Below are 20,283 nucleotides of genomic sequence, written 5' to 3'. Positions count from 1 at the left end.
CATCTTCAGGGGAATGTGCTTTTAAGAAAACAGAATTTTAAAAAGTCAAAGTCCTGAAAACATGGATTTTCAATTATGATAGATGAGAACCTTATTAATTATGTTGCTCCATGGCATATTCAAATAAACCAGAGAATTTGATGAAGATCAACAGCATGCCAGGGTTGAGACTGAAATGTTTTTCCCACTGGAAATTTATTACATTAATCTACTTAAACAGAAAATATGTGAATGAACACAGGACACACACACACACAAGCACATGTTTTTGCTAGAAACTGTATTTGAAGGACAGCCTAATAGAACTTATTTCAGTCTGCAAATTTATCTTTTTATGGAATCTGAAATAAAAGTCTCAGACATTAATAGGACATAGGATTTTCAAATAAAACTGTATATGTTAGAAAAATATGCATCAAGAGCATATGTACATACATATTCTATAATAAAATAAGACTATGTACAAAAATCACTTCTGCTACTTAATGCTGATCCTAACTTGTTGGATCTTGGTGTTCAAGCACCTCCATGAAACAGAGGCAGCTGAGAGCGCGCACCTCTTCCTAATCCCTGACCCCGTGTTTCATTTTCCGGTTTTGCTGGAAAGTTGGACAACTCCCTGGCTGGAGAGCGTGCTGAAAATTGTCCACAGTTTGGGGGGGTCCTCACACTTGTGCTGCCGCTCCCAGTGGAGAAGTAGCTCTTCTTTGCTTCCTAGTATCTGCACACAAAGGACACAGTTAAAGCCAGAGTGGGGCAGGGGGAGGGCAGCCTGGGGGCCAGGACACCTGGGGCCCTGGGGGTCTCCCCCGGGCTCACTGGGTCCTGGCTGGGCTTGTTCCTGTTTCGTGAGTGTTTCCATGTCGTTCTGATGATAGAGGTAAAGTTGTCTTTTCAGTCTGGGGACTGTACAGAACTCCCCAGCTGAGGGATGATGCCTGAGCAGCTTCCTTCTCTCAGGACGTTTCGAGAAAGGAGCAGCCTGTTTAGTCAGTTCTCCCTGAGCTGCTCTGCTTCCGGGGGAGGGTGAGCGCTCCTCTGGCAACTGGCCCTGGATTTCCTCGCCATGAACGGAAAGCAGGTGGAACTTGATTTCAGCCAGAGACTGGGCAGTGATCTGACAGCGACCACATCTGATCTGGAACCTGGCCTCGTCATTCTGGTTCATGAGGAGGTCTTCTTCCAGGCTGGACTTGATCTCCCTGGAAATGGGGGAGAGAATGTGTCAGACCTCACCGAAAAACTTCTAACAGCTTCTCCTGGCCTTCTGGGCTCTACGACATATGCACCATACACCGAAGAGGAGGTCGAAGGCAGGGAGAGTAGAGACCATGTGGGAGACAGAGGCCACGGAGAAGGTCAGTGTCAGGCCTGTGTGGTGGGGCCTCACACCTCCCAGGCTGGCAGGGCCACTTCATAGAAGGTCCCCCTTTATGCATCTCCTCTGAGAGCTAACTGTTCTTTGGTTGCCATGGCAACAGGTGTGTCCACCAGGAGAGCAGGAGGTACCAAGTGTTGCAGGAACCCACTGGGTCCAGCTGAGATGACTGTCCCCACCCATCAGGGGGTCCTTCCTAACCCCGAGCACCCAATGCACTTTGCACAGTTCACCTAAAAATCAAAACGGACTCCATTAACCACTCAGAAGTGAGGTTTCTTTGGGGGAGGTGGCTATGTACCTTAGGAAAAGGCACAGGTATCTAAAAGGGAATGGAAATTCTTAAAGAGACACAGAAACTCCAGAAAAGCTGAGAAGAAACAGGCCTGGGGTAGCTTATTTTTAGTGACTGTGAGAGACTGAGCTGAAAGTGAACAGAAAGGACTGAGAACCATCAGAACAACTGGTGATGCTGAGGGACCGAGGTTCTAAAGTGCTGGGAGATGTTTGATTTGCATGGTACTGATGTGCGTGCATCTTACAGAAACCCCCTCCATCACTCAGAGCAAAAGGGACAGACTGAGGGTGCTTCCTTGGCTTGCTCAGGACTCTCTGACCCACCCGACAGGCTTTCAAATGACTCAGCTGCCTTGTTTACAATGCTGGAAAGCAGCACTGCACAGGCAACCATGTAGGAGACAGCTTACCTGGCCTCAGGGGGAAACAGACCAAGAGCTGAGGGGCGGGTCTGCCCTGGAGGGGCTGAGTCCCCAACACCTGGTATGCCAGTTTTGGGGCAAATGATGCTCTTTCAATATACATTCTGTGGGCTTGAGTTTGGGGGAAATTACTCGTCAAAAGGACCATAACCATAGATGTTAAGTTACTCTTCCATATTTCAGATGCAAAATTAATCTCATGGCCGAATGTCTCCAGCATCCCTCAAGCTGGCCCTTGTGCCCTGGCTGATGGAGGATGAAGCTGGTCAAAAATCATGAATGATCAGAGACCAAAGAGAAATGAGGCCATTCTTCACAGAACAGAGGTAAGTGGTAGCAGTTAACTTCTGAAATCTTAATCTGAGGGCTATCTTTCCAAACTCACCTTCCGGAATGTGGGATCTGACCCTGATCTGGCATCTGGAAGTTCCTTCCGGCCAGGCCCCCCGTCACCCGTACTCACCTCTCCACCAGTCCCTCCACCTCGCAAGGGGTCCTCGGCAGGTCCCCCGGCTGCGGCTCACAGGGGGAGGGCTCGGTGCTGATGGCCACACCGTGCACCTCTTTCAGGTGGCCGAAGTACACTCTGACGTGGCCGAACACCTTGGCGCAGAACTCGCAGCACACAAGCTTCCTGGGTCGGGAGTCCCCGTGGTGCAGCCGCACATGCGCGCTCAGGCTGCCCCGCCGCTTGTACACCTTTCTGCAGAGCCGGCAGCTGTAGGGCCGGCTGTCCGGGGGTGCGCTCGTGTGCTCGCGGAGGTGCTGCTTGGACGGGAAGGGGTGGTCACACACGTGGCACCTATGCCAAGTCTTCCTGAGGCCGGAGAACCCGTTTCTGAAGGCAGAGTCGAGCTTTGGGGGCTGGCCGTCCTCCTTCCAGTCCAGATGCTTGGGGGCCAGGGAGTGATCGAAAGACACGTGTCCCAAGCTCCCAGGTGGCGGGGGCTGGAGGGTGGCCGGGGGTGAGGCCAGGGCTGGCAGGACCAGGACAGGTTTGGGCATGATGCTCCGGTATTTTTTCACGGCCTCCGGTTTTTGGTCCCTGGATTCTTCGGGATCACTTTTGACTCTTTCTTTGCTGTCTTTACAACTAAGGACACATTTCCACCTTTTCCCCTGAAATGTCAAAAGTTCGTCTGGGCCCTTGCGTTTTCTTCCTCTTCTCTTCGCTGTCTCACCGTTCAGTTTTGTTTTGTGGTTAAGGTCGGGCTTGGTGGCTGGACAGAAGGCACTGTCGCCGGGGCTCTGCCCGGGAGCTGGTGGGGCAGGGCCCCTGTCCTCCACCTGCGGGGCCACACTGAAGCCTTCCGGGATGGAAGGGGTCTGGTCTCCGGCAGTCCTGAGCCCAAGGAAGGGGACATGCGCAGTGTTCACGGCGGCTCCGCTCCTGCAAACCTGCGTGGTCTTCACTCTCGAGTAGGGTAGGATGGGCAGTTTACCTCTGGGGATGGAAGAGGGCACCTGGACTGCGTTTCCAATGACGCCTGGTGACGACAAAATGGCTTTGGTGGCATCAACCGGTTCTTGAGGTTTTTCACTGGCAACAGCAGGTTTCCTGGGGGTTTTCTTGCCTGGAACTTTCGCTCCTCCTGAACTCTTCGGGGGGTCCTGCTCGGCAGAAGGCTCCTCCGGTGTGGCCAGTGCTGGGGTGGCAGGAGGGGTCCAACCTCCGTGGTTGCTGGTCCCTGGAGGCCCGGGGTCTCGGTGGCCACTCCTGTTGGTCAGCGCAGCTGGGGCTTGGTCTGGTGCCGGCTTGGGTGGGTTGGGCTTGTGCGGGGGCTCAGGATGCTCAGGTGGGGTAGGGGCTGCTTGGGTTTGGGCAGGTTTGCTGCAGCCCCTCTCGGAGGAGGAACCAAGCCCCGGCTTCTTTCTGACTCCTTTGCCGGGCCTTGGGGGCTGGTACCGGGGGATGGGCAGCTTTAGGTTCTCGGGCAGAGGCAGCCGGGGTTTCTGGATCGGCTGAGCTGAGGCCACGTGCGGCAGAGCAATCAGCGAGAAGGTCCCTTCCTGGCCAGCCAGCTGCATCAGCGCATAATTCGGTGGGGGCATCCCCAGGGGCTTGGAGCCGAGGGAAGGGCCTGGATTCGCCTGATCAGAGAGTGAGGGCACCGGGCTTGGCAGCACTCTGGGTGCCACGACTTGGGGCACAATCTTTGGAGCGATGGTTCTAAACTGACTCTTATTCTGCAGGCCTTTCCCACTGTGAATCGCCCCAGGAGGGATATTTGGTTCGCCTGCAAAGACAACACAACATAAAAAGTCACTCTGGGGTCACTGTCCTGTGGTGAGAGCACAGGTAAGCATCCAACCATCTCCTCTGCCCGGAAGCATCCTTGGACCCAGCCCTGCCCTTGGGTGCAGAGCTAGTGTTCCTCAAGATGGAGGTCAGCTCCTGTCCACCTTTCCAGGGACTGATGACTGTTATTCTCCAGGGTTCCACGGCCTTTGTCATAACACTCACCACTTTCCACAGTAATTTATCTGTTTGTTCATCTCTACTACAGAACACAGAGCATCCTGAAAGCTGCAAGTCCATCCTCCCCGTTGACCTCACTCCGATTTATTTTATAGGCCAGTGGCTCCCCACCCTGTCCCTGAGCTCTGGGCTACATCCCCTCTGGCATGTTCTACTGGGGACTCTTACTTCTTTCATATAAATGTCTTGCTTTCCCTATTAAACTTATGCTCTGTGAGCACAAAGCTCATATTGGATCCCACTGTATCTCTGTTAGGAAACAAACATTTCTTGTACCAAAATCCTTTCTTACTCTGTTTTAGGACAAATTTGACCCAGTGGCAGCGCCATCTGTCCTGCACACAGGGATGCATGCCAGACTGAATGCTGGCTCTGTGGCCGCTTCCCCGTGTGACTTGTGAATTTCTTCTCACACCTCTCAAACTGTTTATGTGTGCTTTTGCAATTAAATCACCAGTATTAAAAAAGTTGATGTGACACCTTACACACATGTTGGAAGAAAAACAAAAAGATACAGAGTGATAAGTAAAGACACAGAGACAACATAAAAAATACATGGATCACACAAAAAGGCCCTTCCAGGACACCGATGGGAACAATTTTAACTGACAGGCTAACACTTCATATTTGAGATTTATTAGGCTGACCCAAAAAGCCACGATTACTGCTCTGAGGGGACAATTATGGAAACATTTCCATGCACTGCTTCTAAGGACTGAATCATTGGTTTTCTCCCCTAAGGCCTCAAGCTCCTGAGTCCTGGCTGCAGAAGAATTTCTCATTTCTGAGTACTTCGTATCAGTCAGCTTGTGTTTTCCAGGTACCCACACTATTCTAGAGATGGCTGCCACCCATGGTTTTTTTCTGAAACCACTGGGGCCAGATGTGCTTTGGAATTTACACTTTCAAATTTTAAAAAAGTAATAAATGCTTACAGCAGATGTTACATAACACCTCACAGAGTCTGCATAATGCCCCAAATTAAACCTATTACCACTGCTGTAGTGAAATATATGAGCATTCACAAGGCGGGGGCGGGGGAGGGAATGATTTTTAAAGTTCTTATTTCAGTTTAGGCTTTGCCTCTGAATGTGTTTTAATATCCAACTTTTGATAACATTTTCTGTTTTCAGAGCCTGTTGAATTTTGGAGTTATAGGAAGAGGATCGAAGAACTATTTGTTTAGGAACTACCAAGGGTATAAAGGGCTTCCCAGGTGGCAAACTGATAAAGAATCCTCCTGCTCAAGGCAGGAGATGCAAGAGACTCGGGTTCAAAGATCCCCTGGAGTAGGAAATGGCAACTCACTCTAGTATTTTTGCCTGGAAAATTCCATGGAGAGAGGAACCTGGTGGGATACAGTCCATGGGGTTGCAAAGAGTTGGATACAACTGCCTGCTACTTCATGCCATGTCATGTCATGTGAAAGGTATAAAGATGAAATGATACAGCTTTTCCCTTAGTTCACTGGCAATCTGGTGAAACAGACCACTAAACATTAAAAATCAACCTTGATTTTAATGTCTACAGTGAGTGAACTAACAATTTTAACACAAAAATGATTTTTTTTCAGCAAAAATGACACTGCAAATAAACAAATAACACAATAGGGTTAAAATATGTACTGACTGACCAATTTATTCTAGACAGTAATCACTGTTTGATGAAGAAAAAGTATGCTAGAAACATATTTCACATAGTATTATAGCATACATTGAGGAAGAAGGAAAAAGACTCGTGTTAAGGTTGGAAAAATCAGACAAGGATAATTATGTAATCTCTATTGTTTTCCTTTTTGGTTTTGTGATCATGAAGTTCATGGGTAAACTGACTGGTTGATCACCTCACAACAGTCACCTAAACTGACTGGCTATATCTGCTTCATCTTCCTGCATAATTTAATTCATTTTTAAAGTTCTATTTCCACAGCTTTTAAATTTAAACATCTTTCATGTTAAGCCTCATTTTAACTTTTTAGAAGAAGTACTGAAGTAAGCTGTAAATAAATACATTAAATCAGGATTGAGAGAGTTTACAGAGAGCTTAAAATTACTGACAGCTTTTGGCTGCCAAGTGACAAAGCTTATTAAATAATTATACTGACAATCACAATGGTCTTTGCATCTATACAACCTATTGTGGAACAGGAAACAATGGGTGATTTCTATTTAGTTCCTAATCCTAATACTGTGATGGAATACACAGTATTTATAGGAATACACAGTATTTATAGCAAGAAGAGCTGGAAGAAAGGCTATGCTGGCCTTAATTAGTCTCAAGTCCACTTGAAATACAATAATATGTGACAATAATGCATTGCAGCACCAGACACCTCACTTGTCTGCTCAAGTCTGTCCAACTGGCTCTTCATTCCAGACTGGAGCCTAAGTCCTTGCAGGGACCTCAAAGGCCTGGAGCCCTGGGCTGCTGGGAGTGCTCCAACCTAGTACCTCCCCAGGTTCTCTCCAGGCACAGCAGCCTTGCTGCTGATCCTCACAGGGGCCACACACCTGAATCCCAGAGGGTTTACACCTGTCCCTCTCACCACCCTGACTTGCTTCTCTAGATCATCCCCAGTAAGGGCTGCAGCATTTCCTTCAAGTTTTGCTCAAATAGCCTCTTCATGGTGAATTCTTCTCTTGGTAAAGAGAAGAGCCTTAGTAAACCTGCAGCCCCATTCTCAACTCCCTCCCCCACTTCCCATTTCCATCTCCTCCAGCACACTCACTCCAGCTCATGGATTACATTATGGTCTGCAGTCCCCATCTCACACCCACTCCGGAAAAGTGAACTCCTTGACGATGGGGAGTTTATTTACCATTTTAGGGCCTGGAAAAGGGTTACGGATATGCTCATAAATCTGATAATTACTTGTTAAATTTATAAGTGATACTTGTAATAAAGTGATCAGTAAATGAAAGAAAAAAACACAATTTAAAAGCAAACTGAAAATTGCCATATTACTTTGAAAATTAAAAAAGAAATAGAGAATAGATCTCTGGAATACTTTTTTTCAATTTAACTTGCCCACCATCAGAATAAGGATAGCACCATGATTTTTTTTAAAAAAGAAAGAAAACAAACAAACAAAAAACCTTTTAAGGTTCAAGGGGAGACGTGAGGCCAAATGACTAACCATCTGAGGAGGTAATAAGAGAATGGTAAATGAAGCGATTGGGGTACAAAGAAACAAGCAAGCTCTGAAGAAGAAATTAAAGGAAACAGACACACAAAGAGGGAAAAAGAAGGGGATTAGAGAGAAAAGAGGAGGAAGCTAGAAGAGGAAAAACTGACCCTCAGAGCAGAGAATGGCTCTGTCAGTGTGACAAGGAGCAGAAATAACAAAGAACAAAAGACGCAGCTGAAGCAACAACTGGTGGTCAAGGTCACTTCAAAGTCCCCAAAGACTTCAGCTGGGAAGGGGCTCCCCAGGTTTTATGACGGAGTGTAAGAAAGCAATCTTTTGACAGTTAAAGTTCCCAGCAATGAAGCCAGCTATATTTATTGAGCTGCTCCAGAAGAGAGGGAGAGGGCTAATTATGATACATTTAAAGTAGATATGCTTCAACGAATCTTCAGAAGTTCCTATATTACAGTGGAAATAAAATCTCACATGAAGACCAATGACAGTCACAGGAAAAGGAAGCCGACTGTGGTCCTGGAGCAAAGGAAACCTTAGGGTAACCGCAATCCCAGCATGGGAGAATACTGATGGGTGAGAAGCCTGGGACGACAGAGCCCGGGGTGACAGGTAAGGGGCCTGCCACATAGTCAATTTTCCCCAGGTTCCCTGAAATTCAAAGAGGTAGATCCTGGGGGTGGAAAAGTGTATCAATTAACCTCATGATCAATAATCAGAAGAAATCTGTGGGGTGAAAGGATAAGGCCTTACAGGATAAACTGAACTTACTCACACTCGCCTGGATCTGTTGGGAATTCCATACAGATGGAACAGGTGTGGAACAGATCATGATGGTGATGTTGAGTCCCTTCTCCCAGAATCATTAATGATGAGGTGATAGGGAATGAAATGATGCATTAGAAGAAAATCATAGTAGGAAAAAGAGGGCGAGGCCATAAAAATGGAAAAACTCCTTAGGAATTACTCAAATGTTCAGCAAGAGGGTACTAAGACAATAGCCAACCATGCAACAGAATATTACGCAGCAGTAGAAACGAAGTGCTAATACAGCGTACAAATACGATACTCAGCCAATCATGCAATGGAATACTACGCAGCAGCAGAAAAGAAGAATGAGTCAGACTGATACACAACACTCTCCAAGGTGTGAGATACTATCACTTGGATTTTTTTTTTAAAGTAGTGAGAGACACACACAAACTAATTCCCCTGTATACACAGAATATCTCTCAAAGGAAACCAAAGAAACTAGTCTTAGTGTGGCCGTTGGGGTAAAGGCACAGTGGTGGTGGGTAACTATAGGGTGGGATGAGATGAATGCATATTTTCCACTGAATATTCTCTATGCCTAGCACAGAGAAGGTACCTATAAATATTTGTTGAATGAATGAAAGGCAAATGAAGGTTTCCTCTTTGGATCCGTTTTGCAGAAGAGTATCTCTGGGGATGTTGGTGATGGGTAAATGTGCGTCCGTTCGTAAATGACTGTGTCCAGATGACACAGACAGCATTTCAAGTTTTCCCTTTCCTTGCCTACTTAAGGATAAGAATTGCTAGTGATAAGAGAAGTAATTGAATCATCTGACAAGCAGTGCATCACCACCCCTCAAGGTTCAGTCCTGGGAAGCATCAGAGCTCATTATCTCCCAAGGACAACTGAAGTGCTGAGAACCATCTTTCCCAACATTTGGCTCCTTAAAATAAAACAAGGCAGGGGCTTCCCTGGTGGTCCAGTGGTTGGGACTTCACCTTCCAATGAAGGGGTGCTGGTCAGGGAGCTAGGATCCCTGACATGCCTCGAGGCCAAAAAACCAAAAACATGAACCAGAAGTGATATTGTAAGAAATTCAATGAAGACTTTAAAAGTGATCCACAATAACAACAACAAAATCTTAAAAAACGTAAAACAAAGCAAGCAATTTGCAATAAAGGTCAGTTTGCTATAATAACCACAAGTTTGTTTTTTATTTTTAAATAGTTTGAACAACAAGAGTGTTTAGAGAAGCTGAAAATGCCATGAAGTTTTTAAAAACACTGAAATGGTACGATTGTAGCAGGTCTTTCTCAGCTATGCGGCTGCAACAGTGGTTTATCCCACAACACATTTACAAGGCCTCTCTCCCAGATGGTGTGATCTAAAACCCCTCACCTGTCACCTACTAAATCACAGATTTCAGAGAACTGTGCACTAAATGGTAAGTCGAAATTTCCACTGACATTCATCATTTCTGGAAATCCTGCGAAATTACCCATAACACAGTTAAAGAGGCTCACAGGACTCCCAGGCACTAAACATGGACTTTTATTAACTGGAAACATGAAAGGCTCACTCAGTAAAATTAATTTTGCACAATTCTACAATGCAAATACTTAGTATTATGATTTTAAATGTGGGGTGTTTTTAATATGTTAAGTGTATTAAAAATAATTATTTTGAAGAGTGACATTTACAGTCGGTGAGAATTTGATCTAACTGTGGATTAAAGGAAAACGAGGTGGTAGTGAGTCCTTATTATGGTCTAGAATCTGTGCTGGGTCTCTTAAGTGAATCCTTATGCAAACTCTACAAATAAGTATTACTGTCCCCCTTAACAGATTAAGCAAAAAGAGGCTTGAGGAAGTTAAGTAACAGTTGATGTCCACATCTGTCTGATTCTAATGTGGACAATGAGCTTCTACTTCTTCATCCTCCCCTCAAGAGGGGGAAATTTTTAGGCTTCCTTGGTGGCTCAGTGGTAAAGAATCTGTCTGCCAATGCAGGAGACACAGGTTTGATTCCTGATCCAGGAAGATCCCACCTCCCAACTAAGTCTGTGGGCCACAACTACTGAACCGGTGTTCCAGAGCCTAAGAGCCAAAACTACAGAAGTCCATGCCCTAAGGGTCATGCTCCACAAGAGACGCCACTGCGACGAGAAGCTCGCACACCACAACTGGAGAGTAGTCCTTGCTTGCCATGACTAGAAATAAGCCTGTGTAGCAACGAATACCCAGCACAGCCAAAAATAATCAATAAATAAATCGATTAAGTTTTAATAAAATTAATTAATTGAAAAGGGGGAAAGTATTTACAAAATTGCCCTTAACTCCAAAATATATATTTTATTTTATATTATAATTTATATATTATATTAAAATATAGTATTATTTCTAGATTTTAAGGAGAGGGGAAAAAAAATTTGAAAGTAGAAATGGCTTGTTGTATCCCCAAACTTCAATGACCATTAAAAGATTCTTTCCAACAGCCCACTAATTAGAGAACTGATGAAAAACTAAGAGTCACTTGAAGGTAAAAGCAGATATTCAAAGTTGAGTTTACCAATTACTAACCATAGGAGTCTGACGAATCCAATAAGGTGGCCAGCTATTTGTCTGGAGAAAGGACCAAGTGGGTCCTGTGTGCATCTCCTCCATCAGGTCAAACTGATGGGTGTGACTGCACATGAGAAGCTGCAGAGGGAAGATGCAGGTCAGTGGTCCATGAGCCCACAGCCAAACTAGCCTCATCAGGCTGCTTCCTCATCATGCCCCCGTAAAGACAGTGTTAAGAGGCAAGCACAGGAAGTAGGCAGTTCTCCAACAGCTGCAAATAACTCACTTCCTGATTTCCACTCACAGAACCAAGGCACAGGGTGCTGTTTCTGAACAAAGTTGCTCCCGCTCGACCCTTGGCTGGTTTGGACATGGTTCCACCATCACTCCATCTAGGGAGATACCGAGATCCATGGCTAAGTCCCGAGCAGGGAACAGGTAGAGAAAGAGGGTCCCTGCTCTTGACACAGGGCTCCCTGGCTCTAGGCCCAGAACAAGAGTGCTGCCAAGCACTCTTGGCCACAAAAGAGCCCAAACTTTTAGGGCTTGTTTAGGTTTTAATTGTATTAAACTGAGAAACTCTATTTTCAGTTTTATTGCTTGGCATCCCCATTCTCCCTCTCACTTGGCTTTCCAATAATAAATTCCAGTTGGGGTTCAAACTGTTTCCCAGGATGGTCTCTGGTTAAAACCAGTATGGTGAAACCCTGGAGAAGTCCAAGATGAAAGAAAGGCCTCTGAACATGGGGGGAGCTCAATTTAACTTTGTTGAAAAACCCATAAACACGTGGAGCCATCGCCCACTGGCTCCCCCAGGTGCCTCCAGGCTCTGCGGCGCCGTCTACAGGGCTGTGTTGAGTGCTGGCAGGAGAGACAGTGCTGTAGAGCATGCTGGCAGCATAGGCACAGTGTTCTTTGTTTCTGAGGACTCAGGATGCCAAGACCGCTCTAGTCCACACATCCACAGCACTCAGACCTCACAGGATCACTCTACTAGGACCCGTAGTTCAGGAAATCCGACACCGTATGAGAAAGCAAGACAGTCCCACCTGGTGATCCTGTGTCCTGAGTCCATCCTCCTCGGCACACTTGCCCTTGCTGAACTGAGGTCCCAGCCAGCTCCCTTCCCTCCCCTCTTGCAGCCACCCCAGGGATGTCCTGGCACCTTCCATTCAGCATGGGCTTTGAGAGCTGTCTTGCTCATCATCGCCTAGCTTAGCAAGGAAGAGAATTCTTTTCTGAGCACAGGAGATCCTTTTCTTTCCTAGCACTATTCAATGCTGTTTCTTCAACATTAATCCAATGATAAGGCATATTTCATGTGTCAGGTACTGTGCAAAATACTTTGGATGCATTATCTCCTTTAATCCTCACAATCCACTGAGTTAGGAATTACTGCTCATGTGCATTTTACAGATACAGATTTCAAAGCCAGCAGGTAACAGACTGGAATTCAAGGCTTGGCCCAGGTGACACCAAAGGCTCTTCCCAGTTTTACCTGCTGCCTGGAAGCTGTATCCATGGTAATGGCCACCGTCATAGTCTCTAGTGGGAAGACCATAGGTTTGGGGGTTCAGACAGATGTGGGTTCAACTCCTGTCTCTGTCTCATAGTTTAGGAAAGTCACTCACTCTCAGCCTGAGTGTTCTTATTTATGAAGTGTGCATAATTGTATCTGGTTGCTGTCAGGATTAAATGAAAAAAGTATCCATAAAAGTGCCAGGGTGGGGCCTACCACACGTCAGTTTTGCAGTAGACATTCGTTTTCTACTCTTGCTCCCTCTCTCTCTTTTCTGGCTGCACTGGGTCTTCAATGCTGCAATAGGGCTGTCTCTAGTTTTGGTGCCCTGACTTAGCTGCTTCAGGGCATGTGGGATCTTCCTGCACCAGGGATTGAACTTGTGTCCCCTGCACTAGCAGGCAGGTTCTTAACCAATGAACCATCAGGGAAGTCCTCTGTCTTCTACTTTCTCTTGCCAAGAAATATGAGGCTCCTGACACTTATATTTGGTGGGAGGGGGAAAAAAAAGAAAAGCACAAATCTTGACCATGAATCATATGGAAACAGCGTTGTTGCTGTTCAGTTGCTAAGTCATGTCTGACTCTTTATGACCCCATGGACTATATAGCCTGCCAGGCTCCTGTGTTCATTGGATTTCCCAGGCAAGAATATTGGAGTGGGTTGCCATTTCTTCTCCAGGGGACCTTCCTGACTCAGGGATGGAACCAGTGTCTCCTGCATGGCAGGCAGATTCTTTACCACTGAGCCACCAGGGAAGCCCAGTGGAAATAGTACTGAATCCTTAAAAGGGTATTTCTTTATTGACAGGGAAATGAAGGAAAATGGGAAGAAATAACTATTCCTTGTGAATGAGTCTCCCAGTAAACCTGTAAAGCATTTCTTTCTTGCCTCTCTGGGGCCACCCACTCTGGCAGCTTCTTCTGATCCAGCCTACCAGGCTCTCTTTTCCCTGCCTGTTCCGCTCCCCTACCCAACCCCATTTTTGCATGCAGTTGACAAAGTGCTAATTAGATTAACAGTATTTAGTGAATAGGAGTGAACAGATGTGCATTGCAAAGAGCAGTTTTCTGGGGCCACTCTCCTCTGCTTTTGTTTATACTGAGTATTGATATTAATTGCTCTTGTTCTCCAGCTTAGCAGGGAAGAAAGCACCTCCTCTGGTAGACCTTCAGGGCTGGGGTAAGCCCAGGTCTCAGAGGTCCTGTGAGGGACAGGGACTAGGAACTCTGGTTACATTTTGGGAGAACGGTGAGAGCGATGGACATGCAGTTTTTCATTTTGGGAGAGAAAACATGTGAGTGCTTGAGGGTGTGGGCAGGGCAACCAGAAGTTTGAAAGCGCTTGTGAATTTCGTATTTTGCTGGAGAAATCATTAAGAAATACGTTTAAGATAGCTTGTGTATAGAAAGAAAAATTTGGCACCCAAAGAGGAATTATAGCCCATAAAATCAAACAAATTAGATATGTAAATATATCACAAAGTGGGAGAAAGCAAGCATTCTTTATGAACAAGTTTAAAAGCCAATTACCTAAAATATTAACGTGAGAAAAAATGTTACACAATGTGGTTTTTGTTAAATTCAAGCAGGTAATTATTCTTTTCAAGTCATATAATTAATGTCCCAAATGAAAAGAAAATTTAAAAAGCTCTATCATTTAAAATACAGTTTAATAATGCTCGATTTCAGTGACTTTGCCCTTCATTTTAATCAAGCCCTCTTTATCAGTCCTTATTTCTAGGGGGAGCTATTTTGAATTTCAAGTGCCTCTGATGAAAAACAGTTGAAAACTCTATGAGATAGTCTTATTTTTAATGCTTTGAGAAAGATGAAGTTATTTCTCTTTTTCGAAAAAAAAACACAAAAAAACAAAAAAACAAAACTGTAGCGTTCGCAAGATTTTATTCACTATTATAAAGCAGTCGATTTGGTATCTTTACCCAAATCTAAAAATGACTGAGCAGCATCAGAATTTAACTAAGAGCTAATGATCACTGGGGGACACAGAGCAGGGCAAAGGCAACTTCTGAGATACCTGATAAGCCCATTTCCCCACTATTCTTTTCATTGTTAATATTACTAGAATTGTAAATATGCAGTTGAACCTGAGAGGGCATTGCTCACTGAAGTTCATCAAGGTAAAAGCAGCACATCATTTCATCTGAAGTCCAAACTCCCATAAACAAATATACCTGTACAGGTTGTCTTTCCAGGAGATTCCAACATCTTCTGAGTCAGCAGTTTCTCCACAGGGCTGGGAAGCAGGGAGAGATCTGCAAGAGAGCTTTAGTGAGTCAGTATCCCCTTCTATTTACATCTTGTATTTCAATATCAGTTGGAACAGTTACTATCTGGGATGACAGTTGGTGAAGAAAACCTTTTCCTTAGTGGGATAAACAGAAAGAACAAGGTTTCAACATCAGAACATGCAGACAGTTGGAACAAACTAGGGTGTGTGCAGACTATGCTTGATTTTGGTCAAAATACCCTGGTTATGAAACTGATGTGGTGAAGATCACAATGTTTCAACTGCAGTATAGTTAAAAGCAAGGGGCTGGAATCACAAGGATATTCTTATCTTTATACCATTACTACGAAAGTAGATTTGGTGTATCTATATAGAACAGACCTTTTTAAAGAATGTACAAACTACATTTTTAAAAAAATGAAATAATGGTTCCACTGCTTTATGGCAGAGTTTTATAGATGTTTTATCTTCACTTCTGATTTATCTTTCACTAACAAAGTTTTAGGACATTTTTTTTAATGCAAATTTTTCTATATCTCAACTTTTATGTCAAATAGTTCATGATTTTAAGTCCAAATGCATAGCACCATGTATTTCTACATTATGTTGATAATTATTCCCTGAAACTCCTACTTATTAGTAAGTCTTGATGGTTTCTCATTTCTTCAATCAAGGCACATCTTACTTTAACACAGAGAGACCACCTGTGATAGTGACTCTGGAAAGAAAATGAAGTGCCAGACACTGCTGGCACCGAGATCGTGGGTTTGCAGGGAACTATTTCTATGAGGTTGATCGGTCTGGCTCTGTGTTGGCTAACTCACATATACTGTACAGATTCTGAGGTTCAGCTAATGCTGATCTGAATCACTAAAAAAATAAAGAATAAAAATGAAGGCATCTGAGATTGAAAGCTGTAGAACCAATCTGGGTTCCTTTTCTTTTGAAGTCTGCCCAGCTTCTCCTCTATCAGTATCTTTATTGTTCTCTGGATACAACTAGAGAGCTGGCTGAAGGAAACATTTACTCTCATCTGCAGGTTAGGAACAGTTCAGTTCAGTTCAGTTGCTCAGTCGTGTCCGACTCTTTGCAACCCCATGAATCGCAGCACACCAGGCCTCCCTGTCCATCACCAACTCCCGGAGTTCACCCAGACTCACGTCCATCGAGTCCGTGATGCCATCCAGCCATCTCATCCTCTGTCGTCCCCTTCTCCTCCTGCCCCCAATCCCTCCCAGCATCAGAGTCTTTCCAATGAGTCAACTTTTCTCATGAAGTGGCCAAAGTACTGGAGTTTCAGCTTTAGCATCATTCCGTCCAAAGAAATCCCAGGGTTGATCTCCTTCAGAATGGACTGGTTGGATCTCCTTGCAGTCCAAGGGACTCTCAAGAGTCTTCTCCAACACCACAGTTCAAAAGCATCAATTCTTCGGCGCTCAGCCTTCTTCACAGTCCAACTCTCACATCCATACATGACCACAGGAAAAACCATAGCCTTGACTAGACGGACCTTAGTCGGCAAAGTAATGTCTCTGCTTTTGAATATGCTATCTAGGTTGGTCATAATTTTTCTTCCAAGGAGTAAGCGTCTTTTAATTTCATGGCTGCAATCACCATCTGCAGTGATTTTGGAGCCCCCAAAAATAAAGTCTGGCACTGTTTCCACTGTTTCCCCATCTATCTCCCATGAAGTGATGGGACTGGATGCCATGATCTTCGTTTTCTGAATGTTGAGCTTTAAGCCGACTTTTTCACTCTCCTCTTTCACTTTCATCAAGGGGCTTTTTAGCTCCTCTTCACTTTCTGCCATAAGGGTGGTGTCATCTGCATATCTGAGGTTATTGATATTTCTCCTGGAAATCTTGATTCCAGCTTGTGTTTCTTCCAGTCCAGCGTTTCTCATGATGTACTCTGCATAGAAGTTAAATAAGCAGGGTGACAATATACAGCCTTGACGTCCTCCTTTTGCTATTTGGAACCTGTCTGTTGTTCCATGTCCAGTTCTAACTGTTGCTTCTTGACCTGCATACAGATTTCTCCAGAGGCAGGTTAGGTGGTCTGGTATTCCCATCTCTTTCAGAATTTTCCACAGTTTATTGTGATCAACACAGTCAAAGGCTTTGGCATAGTCAATAAAGCAGAAATAGATGTTTTTCTGGGACTCTCTTGTTTTTTCCATGATCCAGCGGATGTTGGCAATTTGATCTCTGGTTCCTCTGCCTTTTCTAAAACCAGCTTGAACATCTGGAAGTTCACGGTTCACGTATTGCTGAAGCCTGGCTTGGAGAATTTTGAGCATTACTTTACTAGCATGTGAGATGAGTGCAATTGTGCAGTAGTTTGAGCATTCTTTTGCATTTCCTTTCTTTGGAATTGGAATGAAAACTGCCCTTTTCCAGTCCTGTGGCCACTGCTGAGTTTTCCAAATTTGCTGGCATATTGAGTGCAGCACTTTCACAGCATCATCTTTCAGGATTTGAAACAGCTCAACTGGAATTCCATCACCTCCACTAGCTTTGTTCGTAGTGATGCTTTCTAAGGCCCACTTGACTTCACTTTCCAAGATGTCTGGCATGGACATCACCAGATGGTCAACACCGAAATCAGACAGATTATATTCTTTGCAGCCAAAGATGGAGAAGCTCTATACAGTCAACAAAAACAAGACCAGGAGCTGACTGCGGTTCAGATCATGAACTCCTTATTACCAAATTCAGACTTAAATTGAAGAAAGTAGGGAAAACCGCTAGACCATTCACGTATGACCTAAATCAAATCCCTTATGATTATACAGTGGAAGTGAGAAATAGATTTAAGGGCCTAGATCTGATAGATAGAGTGCCTGATGAACTATGGAATGAGGTTTATGACATTGTACAGGAGACAGGGATCAAGACCATCCCCATGGAAAAGAAATGCAAAAAACCGAAATGGCTGTCTGAGGAGGCCTTACAAATAGCTGTGAAAAGAAGAGAGGCGAAAAGCAAAGGAGAAAAGGAAAAGATATAAGCATCTGAATGCAGGGTTCCAAAGAATAGCAAGAAGAGATAAGAAAGCCTTCTTCAGCGATTAACGCAAAGAAATAGAGGAAAACAACAGAATGGGAAAGACTAGAGATCTCTTCAAGAAAATTAGAGATACCAAGGGAACATTTCATGCAAAGATGGGCTTGATAAAGGACAGAAATGGTCTGGACCTAACAGAAGCAGAAGATATTAAGAAGAGGTGGCAAGAATACACGGAAGAACTGTACAAAAGAGATCTTCACGACCCAGGTTAGGAACATGTAAGAGTTACCTCCTCATTTTCCCTGAGGTGATGAAATGATGACACAGCCCACCTGCTCTCTTTTCCCTGAGACTCTGCACCTTTGTAGGTTTGTGTGCTTAGGTAGATACTCCCGGTCCAGATCAGGTTTCATGCCTGATCATCCACGGATACTCCCAGAATGCCATGGGTGTCTTTCCACAGTGCTTACCCTGACTGGTCCCACCCTGTACTTTCCACTCCCACTACCTACTGCCTGGAGCCAGAGAAACCCAGCCATTGTGAACACAGGACAACATCATAAATTCAGGGTTTCCAGGCTCGGACTGCAGACCAATTCCACAGTCTGTTTCTTATCCTAACAGACTTCCTTCAGTTCTTCACTGGGACCAGCCAGGTTGTTCCCGTTGCCTTTCTGAAGCCTCACCCCTCTGCCCCACCCCACCCTATCCCCATCTCTCTCCCTTGTCAATGATTTTGGCATTGACCTTGCAATGAAATGAATATTGGTGACTTCTTCCCCTCCCCCGCCCACCCCCACCAAATTCACATGTTGAAATTCTAACCTTCAGTGTAAGGGTATTAGGAGGTGGGGCCTTTAGGAGATGAGTAGGTCATGAGGGTGGAGCCCTCGTGAATGGGATTAATGCTGTTATAAAACGGACTCCAGAGATTTCTCTTCCTCTTTTTCTGCTATGTGAGGAAATACTGAAATAATGGCAGTCTGCTACCCAGAAGGGGGCTCTCACCATTTAGAACCTGATCTTGAACTTCTAGCCACCAGAACTTGAGAAATAAATTTCTGCTGTTTAGAGGCCACTCTGACCATGGTACTTTGTTATAGCAGCTTAAAGTGTCTGAGACCTTGTGGGGAACAGAGGGATCACTGTCTCTTCTTCCTATTTCTACACTCCCCTCTTTAATGATACAACACAAATAAGTCTACCTTCTCTGGGGTGGGGGTCAGGAGCAAGCATCTCTATTGCTCTAAATAGGCACCATTCATCTGAAGTCCTGCAACACGACAGATGAAAAGATACATGCCTTAGTATCAGGAAATGACCACCTGATGTGATGAGCTGACTCATTTGAAAAGACCCTGATGTTGGGAAAGATTGAAGGCAGGAGGAGAAGGGGACGACAGAGGATGAGATGGTTAGATGGCATCACCAACTCAATGGACATGAGTTTGGGTAAACCCTGGGAGTTGGTGATGGACAGGGAGGCCTGGCGTGCTGCGGTTCATGGGGTCACAAAAAGTCGGACACAACTGAGCAACTGGACTGAATCAGGAAATGGGGTGTTTCCAATGCTGTGCTCCACCCACACGTGTCTCCAGGCCCCTCTGTGGCCTCAGGACTTCTACACCATCAGTGAGACCCCTGAAGTCAGGGGGCTTCCCGGTCATTCCACCTAAAGGCAGTGCTCAGCCACACACACAGCTCTTTTCTTTCTCTGCTTTAATTGTCCTTCACAGCACTTATTTTTATAATGAGATTGTTTCCTCCTCCTACAAGGTAAGCTCACTGTCAGGACCTTGGCCCCCAGTTCCTGTCTGGCACATGGCCATCATACAATGTGTTATTTACTAGATGAGTGACCTGATAGCTCTTAGCTACACTGTGTTGCTTTCTCCTGTGCTTTTGCTGGATACAAACTATACAAACAAAATCAACATCTGTAAATAATCCTTGGGCTGTCTCTCCCTTTCAAGCTACTGCCCTATCTCCTTTCTTTTCTTCCTGAGAACTCTTACCACAGGTAGAGTATATAATATGTTCCGTTTCTACTTATCAACAGGCGTCTTCCCTTACCCTAAACCATAAGCCCCCTAGTGAAGGACTAAGATGTTCCTCCATCATGGGTCAGATTTGGTCCTCAAGGTATGATCTGACTTCATCTTCCACCAGCTCTTGATCATAGTATCTCTGGATCACAGATGCAGACACTTAATCTTTCTGGCAAGTCACAAGCTGGCAGGGAAGAGATGGGTTTGAACCCAGGTCTGTCTGGCCCCAAAGTTGCTCTCCTTCCATTTCAACACACTGAACGTATTAAGGGGTCTGTTAGTATGTCAGTCTCCTCCAATGACTGTGAGTGCCACACCATCCATCTCCATGTTGAGAAAGTTAGTCTTTTCAACTTTTTCCAATCAGAAAACGTAACCATCAGGAGAGACAAAGAGCTTCCTTTTCTAATAGCATGGTTGCTGGAGAT

At 44.9% G+C, this 20,283-nt stretch overlaps 1 protein-coding gene across 1 annotated transcript in view; it reads right to left on the bottom strand.

Annotated features, from left to right (window-relative positions):
• Positions 1-520: 520 nt before the first annotated feature.
• Positions 521-20,283, bottom strand: part of ZNF438 (zinc finger protein 438) — a 185,509-nt gene continuing 165,746 nt past the window's right edge. The window contains exons 4-6 of the mRNA XM_052650956.1: positions 14,744-14,824; positions 2,561-4,334; positions 521-1,202 (exon numbers count right to left, since the gene is read on the bottom strand). Of these exons, the coding sequence (XP_052506916.1) occupies positions 584-1,202; positions 2,561-4,334; positions 14,744-14,824 (2,474 nt within the window). The 3' untranslated portion in view covers positions 521-583. The remainder of the gene's footprint in view (positions 1,203-2,560; positions 4,335-14,743; positions 14,825-20,283) is intronic.

The sequence above is a fragment of the Budorcas taxicolor genome, chromosome 13 (genome assembly GCF_023091745.1).
Source record: "Budorcas taxicolor isolate Tak-1 chromosome 13, Takin1.1, whole genome shotgun sequence".
Classification (NCBI taxonomy): domain Eukaryota; kingdom Metazoa; phylum Chordata; class Mammalia; order Artiodactyla; family Bovidae; genus Budorcas; species Budorcas taxicolor.
The sequence above is the reverse complement of the archived record's forward strand: the minus strand, read 5'-3'. Positions and strand labels throughout refer to the sequence as shown.